Source organism: Podarcis muralis, chromosome 12 (genome assembly GCF_964188315.1).
Source record: "Podarcis muralis chromosome 12, rPodMur119.hap1.1, whole genome shotgun sequence".
NCBI classification, from domain to species: Eukaryota; Metazoa; Chordata; class Lepidosauria; order Squamata; family Lacertidae; genus Podarcis; species Podarcis muralis.
Window position 1 is genome coordinate 46,425,324 of NC_135666.1, and position 16,694 is coordinate 46,442,017.

At 44.2% G+C, this 16,694-nt stretch overlaps 1 protein-coding gene across 7 annotated transcripts in view; it reads right to left on the reverse strand.

Annotated features, from left to right (window-relative positions):
• ENTPD3 (ectonucleoside triphosphate diphosphohydrolase 3) overlaps window positions 1–16,694 on the reverse strand; it is a 29,956-nt gene continuing 13,262 nt past the window's right edge. For 6 of the 7 annotated variants that reach the window (XM_028750946.2, XM_028750949.2, XM_028750947.2 and 3 more), the window contains 7 exons: window positions 14,343–14,493; window positions 9,136–9,295; window positions 6,856–7,086; window positions 5,739–6,011; window positions 5,074–5,184; window positions 4,180–4,317; window positions 1–260 (listed from right to left, as the gene is read on the reverse strand). In XM_028750946.2, the coding sequence (XP_028606779.2) occupies window positions 27–260; window positions 4,180–4,317; window positions 5,074–5,184; window positions 5,739–6,011; window positions 6,856–7,086; window positions 9,136–9,295; window positions 14,343–14,493 (1,298 nt within the window). In that variant the 3' untranslated portion in view covers window positions 1–26. The remainder of the gene's footprint in view (window positions 261–4,179; window positions 4,318–5,073; window positions 5,185–5,738; window positions 6,012–6,855; window positions 7,087–9,135; window positions 9,296–14,342; window positions 14,494–16,694) is intronic. The other variant, XM_028750950.2, reaches the window with a different exon arrangement.

The window sequence follows — 16,694 nt, forward strand, 5'->3', positions numbered from 1 at the left end:
TTCTGTTCTCTCCGTTATGAGCGCATTTATTCTACAGGAAACACGTGGTCGACATGACAGGCGTTCTTTCGCATGCGCGACACCACACACGAATACACGAGGAAGATGAGGCACAGTAACGCCACGGCTGTGAAAAAGAGCAGCAGCCCAGCGAACAGGGAGGGGCTCATGGGGGACAAGATCATATTGCTCTCTGCTGGAATCATGTTGGTGAGGCTGAGCATGTAGCCTAGCGACCAGGCTATGCTGCTGTTATCGACCTGAAAAAGGAAAAGAACAGCAAATTAGACTCTCCAGATAAGAAGCCTCAGGGCCAATGTAGAAGATAGAAGATCTGCTTTTCCTATGTACTGTGGGTTGTTGTTTTTTAATATGACCAAAAAAGTTGCTATAAGAAATTAATAGCATATTTTCATACATTTGTGAATAGCAAAACAAGCATGTTGGGAGCACGATTTCTGTTCTCATCCTGAAGCAAAGTTCTTAACCTGAAGCAAAATTTATGGGTTAACGGAGTCTGTAACCTGAAGCGTATGTAACCCGAGGTACCACTGTATACAGAGCCAGGGCTTTTTCAGCTGTGGCTCCAATCTGGTGGAACGCTCTGTCACAAGAGACTAGGGCCCTGCGGGACTTGACATCTTTCGGCAGAGCATGCAAGACAGAGCTGTTCCACCAGGCCTTTGGCCAGGGCACAGCCTGACTCCCTCCTTTGGCAATCTTCACAGAACTCTAGCCCAATGGTTGCCATCAATTTGATTTGAATTAATTTTAGAATGAAATGATTTTAGAATGTTGTATTATTTTGTTGTTGTTAGCCGCCCTGAGCCCGGCTTCGGCTGGGGAGGGCGGGATATAAATAAAAATTTATTATTATTATTATTATCATCATTATCCCACCTCTTCCCATTCATTGCATCTTTTCATGTTAACTCCATCTGCATTTGCACACAGACACTGTTCTCAATGCTCTTGCTAAGAAATAAAGGAGTGGACAGATGGTACAAGTGGGACTATCGCCTTTTCATCCAATAATGAACATGTGAAGAGGTTCTGATCCAAACTGAAGATTTTATATGTGACAGAGAGGGTGCATGCACCTGAATCTTATTGCTGTATAATGTTACATGCTCAGCCTGAGACTCTGCACTAGCTCAAAGCTGAAGCTCAGACTGTCTGAAAGGTCAATATGCCAACTAAAAAATACTCTGGTTAATAATGTTTAAAACAAACAAAATAATGTCAAGCAAGGATTTCTCCTCTGGCAAAAGTAATAATACGAGTATTTACAGAGCAATGATGCTCCTAGGATTGCACACACCCCTTGCCACTTTTTTTAATAATACCAAGATATGTTGTAATAATTTCTGGTCATAATATTTTGCTTCTGTAATCTCTTGCAAAATGCAGAGTAAAATTATTTTTTGCTGAATTTTTCCTATGTACTGTGTTGCTTCTTTCGTCGGATCCGCACACGTAGCGATATTTCTGCAGGAGGGATGTGTTATGTACTGAAGTTCTCACCCTGGGCCAGCAGGGGGACACTGTAGGTAGTTATGCAAATAAGGGATCGAAAGTGACGTTCAGTGATTGGATAGTTTTAGAAAATTGTTACAGTTACGTTGTACTGGAGCTCTATATAAGCAGGCTGACTGAACCCTTCAGTTCAGTTCTGTCCTGGCCTGTGAATAAACAAGAGCTGTCTGAAGAATCGCTGTGTCGTCTGATATGTTCACCCACAACTTAACAGGATGAGCAGTATCTTCTGTGCAGGGAGGCAGGGATTACTTGGCTGGCAGGAGCATAGGTATTTGATGCTTTCCAAAAGAAAGCAGAATAGACGTTTTAGTCCAGATTGGCCCACTTCAAATGTATTGCGAAATCATGGGTTTCCTTTGCAACAGGTTCAGGGGCTTTGGGCAGCCGCCTCCACTGTTGCCTCCGCCCAATTTAAAAAACAAAGACCATTTTTTAAATTAAAATTTAATTTGCTGACTACTCACACGTGATCCCTACCAGTGCTTTCTTCCTATTTTTTTCTTTTTTAATAGAAAAAAAAAAGGAGCCAGCACTCACCAGGAAGTCCTTAATGGGAAGCACCACACTTTTAACATTTGAAAAAGAAAAGGTACCAGCACTGGGTACCCTGAAGTACCTCCAGAAAAAAGTACTGATCCCTGGGGGGATGCCAAAAGTTTTGGTGTCTCCCATTTGTCCATTAATATACACTCATATACACACATAAATATACACACAGGTATACATTTACTAGGGACGTGGGTGGCGCTGTGGGTTAAACCACAGAGCCTAGGACTTGCTGATCAGAATCCCCACAACAGGGTGAGCTCCTGTTGCTCGGTCCCTGCTCCTGCCAACCTAGCAGTTCGAAAGCACCTCAAAGGGCAAGTAGATAAATAGGTACTGCTCCGGCGGGAAGGTAAACGGCGTTTCCGTGCGCTGCTCTGGTTCGCCAGAAGCAGCTTAGTCATGCTGCCCACAAGACCCCGAAGCTGTACGCCGGCTCCCTTGGCCAATAAAGCGAGATGAGCGCTGCAACCGCAGAGTCGGTCACGACTGGACCTAATGGTCAGGGGTCCCTTTACCTTTATTTATTTACTGACCACCCGCAAGGGTCCCCTGCTCTGATGCCACACCACACCTTTCAACGTGCAACCCATGGAGGGTTGGCCAAGGGTCAAGGCATCCCTCTACCTGAAAAAAAAAACCTTAGCCACCACTTCGGAAAACCTCAATCTGCCATTGGACAAAGTCCTGGAGGAGCATCATAGTTCAGTGGTAGAGCAGAGGGTCCCCAGCATGTCTGAATTGGGCTGAGAGAGACCCCTGACTCATATCCTGGAGAGTCACTGCCGGTCAGTCTCAGCAATCCTAAACTAAGAAGACAGATGCTCGGACTCTGTTAGCCAGCTTCCAACGTCCCTAGTTCCTGGAAAAGTTTTACACACTACAGTGGTACCTCGGGTTACATATGCTTCAGGTTACATATGCTTCAGGTTACACACTCCGCTAACCCAGAAATAGTGCTTCAGGTTAAGAACTTTGCTTCAGGATAAGAAGAGAAATTGGGCTCTGGCAGCGTGGCGGCAGCGGGAGGCCCCATTAGCTAAAGTGGTGCTTCAGGTTAAGAACAGTTTCAGGTTAAGAATGGACCTCCGGAACAAATTAAGTACTTAACCTGAGGTACCACTGTACTTGGGAAGACAGGCGAACTAATGCCAGCGTCCTGGAAGAAGCAAAGATCACCAGTGTCGAAGCAATGATTCTTCAACATCAACTTCGTTGGACTGGTCATGTTGTGCGGATGCCTGATGATCGTATTCCAAAGCTAGTTCAGTGGTACCTCGGGTTACATACGCTTCAGGTTACATACGCTTCAGTTTACAGACTCTGCTAACCCAGAAATAATACCTCGGGTTAAGAACTTTGCTTCAGGATGAGAACAGAAATTGTGCTCCGGTGGCGCAGCGACAGTAGGAGGCCCCATTAGCTAAAGTGGTGCTTCAGGTTAAGAACAGTTTCAGGTTAAGAACGGACCTCCGGAACGAATTAAGTTCTTAACCCGAGGTACCACTGTACTCTATTCCCAACGTAAGCATGGAAAGCGAAATACCAGTGGACAACGAAAGAGGTTCAAAGACTCCCTCAAGGCAAATCTTAAAAAATGTAGTATAGACGCTGACAACTGGGACTTTACCAAAGTTGTTGTGGACTTTGAAGACTGTCGAACTCAGGACGCAAGGGAGAAACATGCTAAGAGGAAGGCACGCTTGGCAAACCCTCACTGTGATCAACTCCCACCTGGAAACCTATGTCCTCACTGTGGAAGGATGTGTGCATCCAGAAATGACCTCCACAGTCAATTACAGACTCACTGTTAAGACCGTGCTCGTGGAAGACAACCTTACTCGGCTACAAGTGATCGCCAAAGAAGTAGTGGCTGGAGCAATTCTGTTCACAGTAAAGTCAACTGTGTTCCAAATTTATTTTTAATTTTTGCAACGGTTAAGAAACATCTATTGACAATGGCTCTGAGTCCCTAACTTTGTTTTCATCTTTCAAGACGTCCACCCCTAAGACTTCCACCCTAAGACTTCCAAAGTCTTAATCTTTCAAGACCCTATTTTTTGGGGGGGGGTGAGGGATAGGAGTTAAACTTACTTCCTTCTGAAAGCGAATCTGTGGCCAAGTCTCTGCACTGAACTTATACCCATGTATAAGCAGGTAATAGATGTAGTTAGCTGAAAAGCAGTAAGATTTTGCGTAGATTTCATCAAATTTAGGTAGCATGTACGGAAGCTGAAAAACAAAAACAGTTACTCAAAAACAAATCAACATTAATATTTATTTCATTGGGGAAATTTCTACTCTGGCCTTCCGTTGTGATCAAGGTCATTAGAGCAGGTAAAGAAATGGTACTCTGAAAATCCAAGGCAAGACTCTTGGTGTACGGTAATTAGCTCTGAATATGAGTTTCTCAAGGGAAAGAAACACGGCAAGGAAACAATATGAATGTGGAGATCTGCCTGGAACCAATCGTACCAACTTGTTTTGAAGTGATATATATTATATTTCTAGAGGATACCTGTTAAGACGTCTGCTAGAGAATAGTAATTTGGTTTTAGTTATTTGTATAGAACTGAGTATGAGAATAATGGAATCATAGAATTGGAAGGGACACTAGTCCAACCCCCTCCAACGCAGGAATATTAGATTTTTGTTTTACCATTCTAACAATAAAAATAAAAAGCATGATCCAGCAACATTTAAACACTTTCATCTAGATAATTTGGCTAGATAATTCTCAGCATTAGGAACATGCTTCTGTTGTCAAGTTTCAAAGTCTGAATCTAAATTTTATGAAAAGCAAGACATATTTACTTGGAAGTAAGTCTCATGGTAAATAGTGGAAATTATTCACAGGAAAGTGTGCGTTGGAATGCAGCCTAAATAAATTTTGTCCTCATTTGATGAATGAGAGTGTTTAGTTTTGCACAAGTATAGCAAACTTTTGTCAACAGTTCCCTTCTACGAGTTCAGAAGATTGATACAGACCTGATTCCAATTCTGTGAACATAATGTCCACATGCTTGAATTAAAATCAGCCAGTGAAAATTCTCCAGTTAAATTCAGAGCATTGACTGTGTAGTAAAATCCAGAAAAGGCCTATGGATTAAGGCAGGTAAGAGTTAGATCTCAACTGTGGTTTTATTTTTTTCTTATTTATTTACTATTTTACAAAAACAAAAGCAGGACAGAAACGAAATGGGATAAAAACTGTAAACACACAAACATGTGTATGTCTAGAAACATGATTCTAAACAATAGTTCACCAAATTTCCTTTAGAGCAGAACATGGGAAACAACAAATCAGGCTATTATCCTGCATGCTATTCCAGAAATTTCTTAATAAGACCCCTCTTCCAATGAACATTTATTTTCTTGAAAACTCCTTATTTCGCTCTTATCTGGGGAATCATTATTATCTAAGTTCCCTCCCCTGTTCATCCAATAATAGCAATCAACTTTTCAACTTATCTCTTTTTCAACTTACCTCTTAATCATACATAACATGATTATTTGGGGGAATTCAGATAAGCAATATCCTGTGATTTCTTGAATAGTTTCCAGTTGTAAAGAAATGCTGACTACAAAACTACACATACATGCACACATACACAGACGAACAGCACAATGAGCACCAGGCAAATAAAACGTACCACAAAGTTCCCTTTAACCTTTGGCTGATAGACGCCATTAAACGAACAGTCTTCCTCCCCCCTGCAACTTGCGAAATCAAATAACTTGGATACGGCTTCCCTGCAGAGAGCTGGATCTCCACTTCCAGTGACATTTATAAGCTGGTCTGGGTTGTAGTTCTCTGGCCTTAGAAATGCCGTGCAGAGGCTGCCGTACAAGTATTTCGTGGTTACAACAGTTTTATAATTCCGAGGATAGCATGGGTTATTGATCCTGGATTTATCACCTGAATTCTGGCAGTTGACAAACAACAAACAAACAAGGAGGTTTTAAACAGGAGGAATAATTTCGACAGGAGTCATTGTTACAGGCGATGTCACTAAAATAGGCCCTTTGTTTTGCATTTTTCCCTGACCAACATGCATCCATAAAGGGAGACAGCTTTGCAGTAGAAAAACCTCCCCCAGCGCTTCTCTGAATTCCACCTTTCTGAAGTTGCTTTGGCTTAATAAAAACCACTGGGTTTTTGTTACATCAGCTTTTGACTTCCTCTGTTTTCTTGTCTCTCCTTCTTCTCCTGTGGCCAGTAACTCGGACAGACATAACTTAGATTGTCAATCGCCTTTTTTTCTTTTTTTGTGTTGTCTTTAAAAAGTTCAACCATTCCTAAAACGACTTTTGGGCGCATCCCGCTTTTTACTTTTTGAAATAGACCTCTCTGGGAGAAAGAAGACTGCTGATTGAATCTCCACTGCCCAAGGCTTTTTGTTATGAGAAAATGGCAAACAAGGCATGCAAACTGTTATGTACTGAAGTTCTCACCCTGAGCCAGCAGGGGGATACTGTAGGTAGTTATGCAAATAAGGGATTGAAAGTGACGCTCAGTGATTGGATAGTTTTAGAAAATTAGTACAGTTACGTTGTACTGGAGCTCTATATAAGCAGGCTGACTGAACCCTTCAGTTCAGTTCTGTTCTGGCCTGTGAATAAACAAGAGCTGTTTGAAGAATCGCTGTGTCATCTGATATGTTCACCCACAACTTAACACAAACTGTTTGCTCCACCACTGAACTCTGTACCCTTCTCTGCATTCAAGAAGTAGACCGTCCTAGCAGAAGAGCATTCCCTCAGCTATACCTGTAGTATCAATGCCAGCAGTTTTTTCTCTGCTTCATCTCTCCCGTAACACTGGAAGCTGTGCGTGTACACGCTGTATTCATAGCCGTACAGCTGCACTGGCAGTGTGCTGTTGGTCGTGTCGCCGGTCTCATCGGGGATGAACGATATTTGGGTGGAGGCCCCTCCTAAATCGAGGGCACCCGTGGTCTCTGCTCCGTGGGGATGGACCCAGGCCCTCCAAAGGTTTCTCTGGGAAGGAAGAAGGTAGATTTGACATCCCGGGCCACCATGGGGCTCTGCTCTCATCTAAACGTTCCCTTCTGAGCTTATAGGGTGTCACGAAACTGCGCTGAGATCGATGTGGAAAGAGCTCCCCAGATCGCCTGTGGGAGCCGTATAAATAGAGCGTTCTTCCAAAGAATGAAGCCAAAGAAGTAGCAAGACGCTGTCACAACAAGAGTGTGGAATAGTATAGTTCACCCTACATACATTTGATCAGGGCAGTTGGGGCGCCACCGGTTTTATTTAGGAAGATATGCCAACCAGGCCTGTATCACGAGCCAAATGTGTAGGCAAAGATGTTCAGCCTGTGCACAGACAGCAGCACAATGCTGAAACCAACAGGATGGGCCAGTTCCAGGTTTGAGGGGGCATTGGGCAAAGTGTCATTTAAATGGCCCACGAGCCGCTCCCGAACCGGGCTGCCCGCTCGGCAAGTCCCCACGCACTGCACTAAACTGGCGCAGCGCAGAGCGGGGACTCGCTTCCGCAGCACCAGAAATCATGTCTGAGCAGACACAGATGCCGAAATTCACATCTGCACAGACGTGATCTGGCCCACGGGGTGATCTCCACAGGAGTGAACCGGCCCAGGCGAGGTAAACCCTGCCCTAAACGGTCTCGGTCCTGTATTCCTGAAGGAACGTCTCCACCCCCACTGCGGTCCAGCTCTGAGGGCCTTCTGGTGGTTCCCTTACTGTGAGAAATGAAGTTACAGGAAACCAGGTAGAGGGCCTTCTCGGCAGTGGCACCCTCTGCGTGGAACATCCTCCCATCAGATGTCAAACAGATAAACAACTACACAACTTTCCGACCACATCTGAAGGCAGCTCTGTATAGGGAAATTTTTAGTGTTTTATGTTTTATTATGCTATTATTATTATTATTATTATTATTATTATTATTATTATTATTTATACCCCGCCCATCTGGCTGGGTTTCCCCAGCCACTCTGGGTGGCTTCCAGCAAAATATAAAAAATAATAAAATGTCAAATGTTTAAAACTTCCTGACAGTCTGCGGGCAGGTAGGGTCTCAGCCGGGGTACCAGATGGAATTTATAGACAGCTGCCCTGGACACAGAATTGACCTGTGCCTCCATGGACAGCTGTGAGTCCAAAATGACTCCCAGGCTGCGCACCTGGTCCTTCAGGGGCACAGTTACCCCGTTCAGGACCAGGGAGTCCCCCACACCTGCCCGTCCCCTGTCCCCACAAAACAGTAATTCTGTCTATATTTGTTGGAAGCTGCCCAGAGTGGCTGGGGCAACTGAGTCAGATGGGCGAGGTACAAATAATAAAATTGTTGTTGTTGTTGTTGTTGTTGTTAAACTTTAAATGGGTGTTATTGTTTTAAGAACATGACTCAATGTCAATGCCTTATATGATGTTTTATGCCTTTAACAAGAGAGACCACTTTGCTAGGTAAAACAGAAGACTAATTCAAGGCAGGAACCTTTGCTATAAAGATAATCTTAGTACTACAACCACAGTTTTAGGTGGTTGTATATTTATATATGCATACATTGTACCACAATCTTCCCTTGCCTGGGGGTTATGCTAATCTCAGCGTACATCCGTTCAAACACTAGCAACTCATCAAAGAATAAGGTAAAGGTAAAGGTACCCCTGCCCGTACGGGCCAGTCTTGACAGACTCTAGGGTTGTGCGCCCATCTCACTCAAGAGGCCGGGGGCCAGCGCTGTCCTGAGACACTTCCGGGTCAAGTGGCCAGCGTGACAAAGCTGCATCTGGCGAGCCAGCGCAGCACACGGAAACGCCGTTTACCTTCCCGCCAGTAAGTGGTCCCTATTTATCTACTTGCACCCGGGGGTGCTTTTGAACTGCTAGGTTGGCAGGCGCTGGGACCGAGCAACGGGAGCGCACCCCGTCGCGGGGATTTGAACCGCCGACCTTTCGATCGGCAAGCCCTAGGCGCTGAGGCTTTTACCCACAGCGCCACCCGCGTCCCTCCATCAAAGAATAGTATGCAATAAAACATGCAGATTTTTCCACGCACCTCCAAGAAATTGCCCATTAAATAGTTGGCTGTTATCCATCCGTACACCCCTTCCTCTTGCCCGGTTATGATTTGAGTGCCCCTAAATTCAAAGGGCAGGGTTGCGAAGTACTTTTGAATGCTCCGAAGGACTTCATGGGCCGCTGATTCATTCTGCAACCTAAGCAAGTCACAAGAATACAAAACGCTGAGTGGCCGAAAGGAGACGTTCGCCCTTCGTCGTCTGCCAAATCTAGTGACTAGACGTGGCAAGTCAAGGGTTGATTCATACATGCATGTACATCACTTAATTATTCAACACTGGATGGTCCAGGGAAATGTGTTGGCTGCTTTCATGGGAAAATACAGTGTCCAAAATAATAGCAGGGGATATGAATGTTCTACTTCTAGTGATCACTTTGTGCTGGCTGGTCCACACATCAATAGTCAATGCTCTGGTTTGCACATTACAGTAAAGGTAAAGGGACCCCTGACCGTTAGGTCCAGTCGTGGCCGACTCTGGGGTTGCGGTGCTCATCTCACTCTATAGGCCAAGGGAGCCAGCATACAGCTTCCGGGTCATGTGGCCAGCATGACTAAGCCGCTTCTAGCGAACCAGAGCAGTGCACGGAAATGTCGTTTACCTTCCCGCTGGAGCGGTACCTATTTATCTACTTGCACTTTGACGTGCTTTCAAACTGCTAGGTTGGCAGGAGCTGGGACCGAGCAACGGGAGCTCACCCCGTCACGGGGATTCGAACTGCCAACCTTCTGATCAGCAAGTCCTAGGCTCTGTGGTTTAACCCACAGCGGTAGTTAATGACTTACCATGAATGTGCATATCCGGGCTGTGAGTCCCCTTGCCACTCACACAGAGAGAAAACAAACCATGAACTCTGGTTTAGCTGAATCACACATCAGTTGTTTTGAAAATCCGCCCCCCCAAAAAGTCCCACAATCAGTATGCCGAAAAACAAACCATGGCTATAGATTGGGGCTTGTTGGGAGCATCTAAACCCTGGTTTATGAATCCTGGTTTATGTGAAATGCTAGCCAAGGATCATGGTTTGTTTTCTTTTCCATCATCATCATCATCATTATTATTATTATTATTATTATCCCCACCACCAAGACCATTCCATTATAACTATCCAACCTCCCAAAATTTCAACACCTCTTGCAATGGTTTGACCTCTTTCTGTTTTAACAGTACAAGTTCTACAAACACCCTCCATATCTATTCAAAATAATTTCTCCTGTATATTCCTCGTCATTAATAGCTATATCCCACACCTCTTTATACCATTCTTCCATTTTATATTCTGCTTGCCCCTTCCACTTCCTAGCTATTATAATTTGTGCAGCTGTCAATAAATTTGTGAGCAAGTCCTTCCAACCCATTGTAAATTGATAATAATGGACTTTCAGTCAGCTTTAACCCAGTGATTTCTGTTATCCCCTTTAACATCCATTGCCAAAAACCTGTACATATTTACACCCATGGTTTGATTTCTTCCTGCAAACAGGGGGGTGGACTAGATGACTAGATGACCCTCGGGATCCCTTCCAACTCTGCCGTTCTAGGTTTCTATTACTCTACACAAGAAGGGAGAGGAGCAGGGAGGAGTGAAGTGGGCATGATTGCTCATGCACAGGAAACCACGGTTTATGGCTTACTGTGATGTGCGAGCATGAGAAGAAGAAAATGCATGAGAAGAAAAAGTCCCAAGACACACAGCCAGCTAAACCCGTCAGCACAATGTTCTGGGATATAAGGGCTGCTGTATTCAATGAGGCTTGCTCCCAGGTAAATGTGTATAGGATCACATGGTCACTCATCTCCAAAAGATTCAGCAGAACATTATTTAAAGCTGCCAATTTTGTTTCTCCTCATGTCTTCTCTTTGGCGATCACTCGTAGCCAAGTAAGATTGTCTTCCATGAACATGGTTTTAACAGTGAGTCCGTAAGTGACTGTAGAGGCCAATTTTGGATCCACACATCCTTCCACAGTGGGGGCATAGATTCCAGGTCAGGAGTTGATCATGGGGAGGGTTTTGCCAAGCGTGCCTTCCTCTTAGCACGTTTCTCCCTTTCGTCCTGAGTTTGAACATCTTCCAAGCCCATGACTGTTCTCCATTTGGAGCGCTCGCAGGCCAGTGTTTCCCAGCTGTTGATGTCTATACTACTTCTTTTTTAGATTTGCCTTGAGAGAGTCTTTAAACCCCTTTTGTTGACCAACAGCATTACGCTTTCCATGTTAAAGTTCAAAATAGAGTAGTTGCTTTGGAAGACGGTCATCAGGCATTCGCACAACATGACCAGTTCAGCGAAGTTGATGTTGAAGAATCATTGCTTCGACACTGGAGATCTTTGCTCCTTCCACTGGCCTTAGTTCGCTGGTCTTCCCAAGTGATGTGTAAAAAATTTTGGAGGCACCATTGATGGAATCTTTTGAGGAGTTGAAGATGGTGTTCATAAGTGGTCCACGTTTCACAAGCATACAGGGAGGTTGATAGTACAATAACAGTAAGGTTGGTAGTACAATATTGTACTACCAACCTTACAATAATTCTCCTCATATACCATAATCTAAAACTGGGCTGGGGAACTTCTTCAATCTAGGGGCCACATTCCCTTCTATGCAACCTTCTGGGAGCCGCAGGTCGGTGGTAGGTGGGTCACAGAATCGTAAAACTGCAGAGCTGGAAGGGACCTCGAGGGTCACATAGGCCAACCCCCTGCAGTGCAGGAGAACCAATTGTGATTTGTGATAGCAACACAGGAAGCATAGCAACATAGGAAGCAGCCAGATACTGAGTCAAATGGTTGGCTCATCTAGCTTGGTGTTGTCTACACAAACCGGCAAGGGCTCTCCAAGGTTTGAGACAGGGAGTGTGCCTGAGGCGCATCTTGAGATGCTGAGACCTTCTGCATGCAGATACACTACTGCCGAGCTGTGGTCTGTAGGCAAAAGTGGAGCATGTATAGTAGGCTGCATTCAGCCGCACAATTCAGTCAGAGGCATACACACCCTCACCCATGTCCATCCTCCACCCAAGGGCGCAAGAGGTCTTATCACCCTTCAGGGATGTATTTCAGACAAGCCAAAGCAAGAGAGCGTGGAGCAGAGCAAGTTCAGTGCTGTACCACAGAGAGGACTGTGTGGCATGAGGGGCAGAGCCTCCATCTCTGAGGTCGTCCCCCACCCCTGATCTCCAGCTTGCAGATTCTACCATTCTGCTTGTCTCAGTCATGGTCTCCTGAACTCGGGCCCCCAGCTGTTTTGGGACTACAGTTCCCATCATCTCTTGCTAGCTAGGGATGACGGGAGTTGTAGTCCAAAAACAGCTGGAGACCCAAGTTTGGGAAACCCTGGTCTAAATAACGAACATCAGCATAGCCTGATTGTGCCAAAATGCTTCAGGGAGTGGGAGCCAAGCAAAACAGGAATAAGAATATGCTGTGCATCTTATTTATACGGATTAATCACTGGTGTGTTTTTAGCACAATCTATGTACACCCAATGACCAGTCATGCAGCAGTTGTAAGACACCATTCCCAAGTATCAGATCTGGTTTTTTTATAAGAAAGAGAGAGAGGAAGACAGAGACAGAGAGAGGAAGAGAAAATAACCCCAGCAAACACTTTCTTTATTCAAAATAAATAATCCAAACCCATCTATAACCTGTCGGGTGTGACATAGCATGAGTGATCCATGCAACGGTCACCTCCAGGCTCAATTATTCTAACTCTCTCTATGTGGGGCTGCCCTTGAAGCTGACCCAGAAACTCCAGCGAGTGCAGAATGCCTCTGCAAGGCTCCTTATGGGGTCCTTGTCCTGGGACCACATTCATCCAGTGCTTTACCAACTGCACTGGCTCCCGGTGGAGTACAGGGTCAGGTTTAAGATGCTGGTTTTAACCTTTAAAGCCCTATACAGCCTAGGACCCTCGTATTTACGGGACCTCTCATGGTATGCCCCACAGAGGACCTTACGGTCCGCAAATAATAATATATTGGAGGTCCTGGGCCTCAAGGAAGTTAAACTGGCCTGAACCAGGCCCAAGGCCGTTTCGACTTTGGCCCCAGCCTGGTGGAGCATTCTATTGCAGGAGACCAGGGCCCTGTGGGACTTGCAGGGCCTGCAAGATGGAGTTGTTCCACCTGGCCTTTGGTTCAGGCCCAGTTTGACCCCCCTCTATGGGACCCTGTAAGTTCCCTCTTTGGCCCATTTATCGGCTCATGTGGGACCAACATGGATAGCTGGTCCTGATGAATACTTGAGGTTCCTCACCCCTATGTTGTACCGTATTTTTCACTCTATAAGACACACCAGACCACAAGTTTTTGGAGGAGGAAAACAAGAAAAAAAATATTCTGAATCTCAGAAGCCAGAACAATAAGAGGGATCGCTGCGCAGCAAAAGCAGCGTTCCCTCTTGCTGTTCTGGCTTCTGGGATAGCTGTGCAGACTGCATTCGCTCCATAAGACGCACACACGTTTCCCCTTACTTTTTAGGAGGAAAAAAGTGAGTCTTATAGAGCAAAAAATACGGTAATTTGTGGGCAATCATTTAATTTTATCCTGATTCTAATTTTTAAGCTGTATTTTAATCAATTGTTTGATTGTGTTTTAATGTATTTGATGTTAGCCGCCCTGAACCCGGTCTTGGCCGGGGAGGGCAGGTTATAAATAAAAATTTACTTACTTACTTACATTGGTCCTTAACACTTCAAAGAAAAATCTGTGCACGCACAAAGGATTTTATACAACCACTGGCACATGCACAACAACAAGTGCAGGCTGTTGTCAGGTATGCAACATGGGCCAAGCCCCCACTCTGTCCCTCCTCCTTGGTTGTGGCAGCCCATGGCAGAAAGTCCTTGTTTGCCCCCACCCCAAGATTACACATTTATTACAAAATATTCAGGAACACTCCGATCTGGGATCGACCGTCTTCTACAAGGCAGTCAATAGTCACAACAAGTTGAATCTGAGGGAAGATTGTACTCACCAGCAATACCCCCTGGGAAAATCCAAATCCTTCTTTGGTTTATGGGCGTTGTCTTAACATGCTCATATCTATTAATCCCCATAGACTGATAGGTTTTAAGGCGAGGATGAGAAGACTTTGGCATGAATAATTTCCCCCAGCTTTATCCACTTAACAATGGACAAAACGATACACACAACACATCAGTATCTGCTGTGGTTTCCAACCATACCTCAGAAGTCTCATGCCGGCTGTGGCTCCCAGGTAGACAGGTGTGGTCGTATGTAAGTGCAATGGAATTTTCTCCTTTACTTTATTCATGCAATCATTAATGGGCTTAGCAATTTCTTGAGGGTTGCTCGCATAGCTGGATATCCCAGGACCTAGGAGAAGGGGGTTAATGGATTCAGTTTTGTTACTCACCAAGACTTTTACTATTCATCTCTATCTTTAAGCTGGTGTCATTCTGAGCACTTTTATTTATTTGGAAAGCAAATAAATAAAGTTAGTAAGTAAATAATGTGTAGGAACACTTGAACATTACAGTGACCATCGAACCATAGAATTCTAGATGCAGAGAAGGCCTTTGACAACGTTCAATGGACTTTCAAGAAAAAAACTATTGAGATTATGAACTTTGGAGAGTAATTTCTTAGAGGAATTGATGCAATTTATTCTGTTGGTCAACAGGCAATGCTGATAGTAAATAATGTAATAAGAGGAAAATGTAAAATAATGAAAGGGACGAGACAGGGATGTCCCCTGTCACCATTATTGTTTATTAGTTTTAGAGACTCTGGCTAGAAGCATAAGATGAAGAAATAAAAGGGATAGCAGTAAGTTATAAAGCATATAAGCTGAAGGCATTTGCAGATGACCTCGTATAGAAGACCCTTTGACTAGTATACTGAGGGTCTTGGAACAGATTCTTAAGTTTGGAAAAGTAGCAGCTTTTAAATTAAACAAAAGTAAAACGAAAGTATTGGTGAAAAATGTGACAGAGCAATATAAAAAAGACCTACAACAAGTAACAGAACTGACAATTGAGAAGAAAGTTAAGTATTTAGGAGTACGGATAACAGCTAAGAATATAAATATTTTTAAGGATGGAACCATAGAATTGTCGAGTTGGAAGGGGCCCATATGGTCACCTCAAGTCATTTTATTACTGTCGATGACCAATATCAAGCCAAGGGTCATCTAGTCCAAAATAATGCACGGTCAAATATATAAGATGTTGGAAGTATGCAGGAAGTGTCATGTTTCATGTTTCAGTCAGGCTTCATTCCTCCATGCTGTGCCCCAGTCCCCGGGATTTCAACTGTTGGATTGTAAAGCTTATCCCTCTTCCTCCCAGTGGCATAGCATGGGTTGCCAGTGGCACGGGCCACACAGAGCCAGAAGGGAGGGGAATGGAGGGAGTACGCATGCACATTCAGCTGCCTAATGGCACCCGCGTCACCCAGGAGATCACAGCCTGAGAGATAAGAAAAGGCAACCTGTTCCATTGTCTGGAGAGTTCACTTCCTGGTTTGAATGGAGAAGCCGTTTTCAAAGGAGTCCAGCATCTGTTCATTTCTGTTTCAAATTTTAATTGCCTTAATTCATTTCTATGTAAACCACTGAGTGAGGTCTATTATTATTATTTTTACCCTACAAGTAGCACATTACATTCCTAAAATAAGAACCTGTAGCTACTTTCCCTCCACCCACATGTGTGGTTTACAGCAGTATAACAGCTCTGGCTGATGAAACTGAAACCTAGGAAGGCTCAACATTATCCATTTTGGCCTGGGATAAATCCAGATGGGTGGCCCTTAAAAGTTAAAAACACATAAGCACATAAGCAACCAGGGTGAGAATTTTGCTTCAGATTTAAATAGATGGATTATGCCGAAATGGCAAAAATGACCAGAAGAATCAGAAGTCCGGAAGACCAAAATTTTAATAAAGAATGGGGAAAATATATAATTTATCTTAAAAACCACTGTGAACAGTTAAAATTGTTAGTAGGATCGGAATAGCACTTGTATTTTAATGGTGAATTTTGGATATAATGGAGATGTAAAAGATTTGGATTATTATAAAAGATGCAGGAGGAAAGGACTAACAATAGGACCCACAAAGGGGAGGAGGGAAGTCCAGGAGATTCTGTGGGATCTATGTTGTAAGTTGGATATGTAATTGTAAAACTAATTAGAAAAACTAAACAATTTTGCTTCAGATTACAGCAGAGCCGAAATGATGCTGCCTTTAATTAGTTTTTTAAAAAAACCAAACCAATCCCACAAAGCCCATAATTTTCAGATGGGATTCTATTTGCAGGCTTCGGTTCCTATATATATTTCCGTCCCTGTAGTACAAGAAGCTTGGAAAGAACTTCAAATGCTCTGAAATGACACGGCCTAATTGCATGCATGAAAGGATTTGCTCAGGAGTTTGTACCCATCAATTGAAAATCTCACTTTGCTGAACAGCAACCTGGGTGGCACTGTGGGTTAAACCACAGAGCCTAGGGCTTGCCGATCAGAAGGTCGGCGGTTCGAATCCCCGTGACGGGGTGAGCTCCCATTGCTTGGTCCCT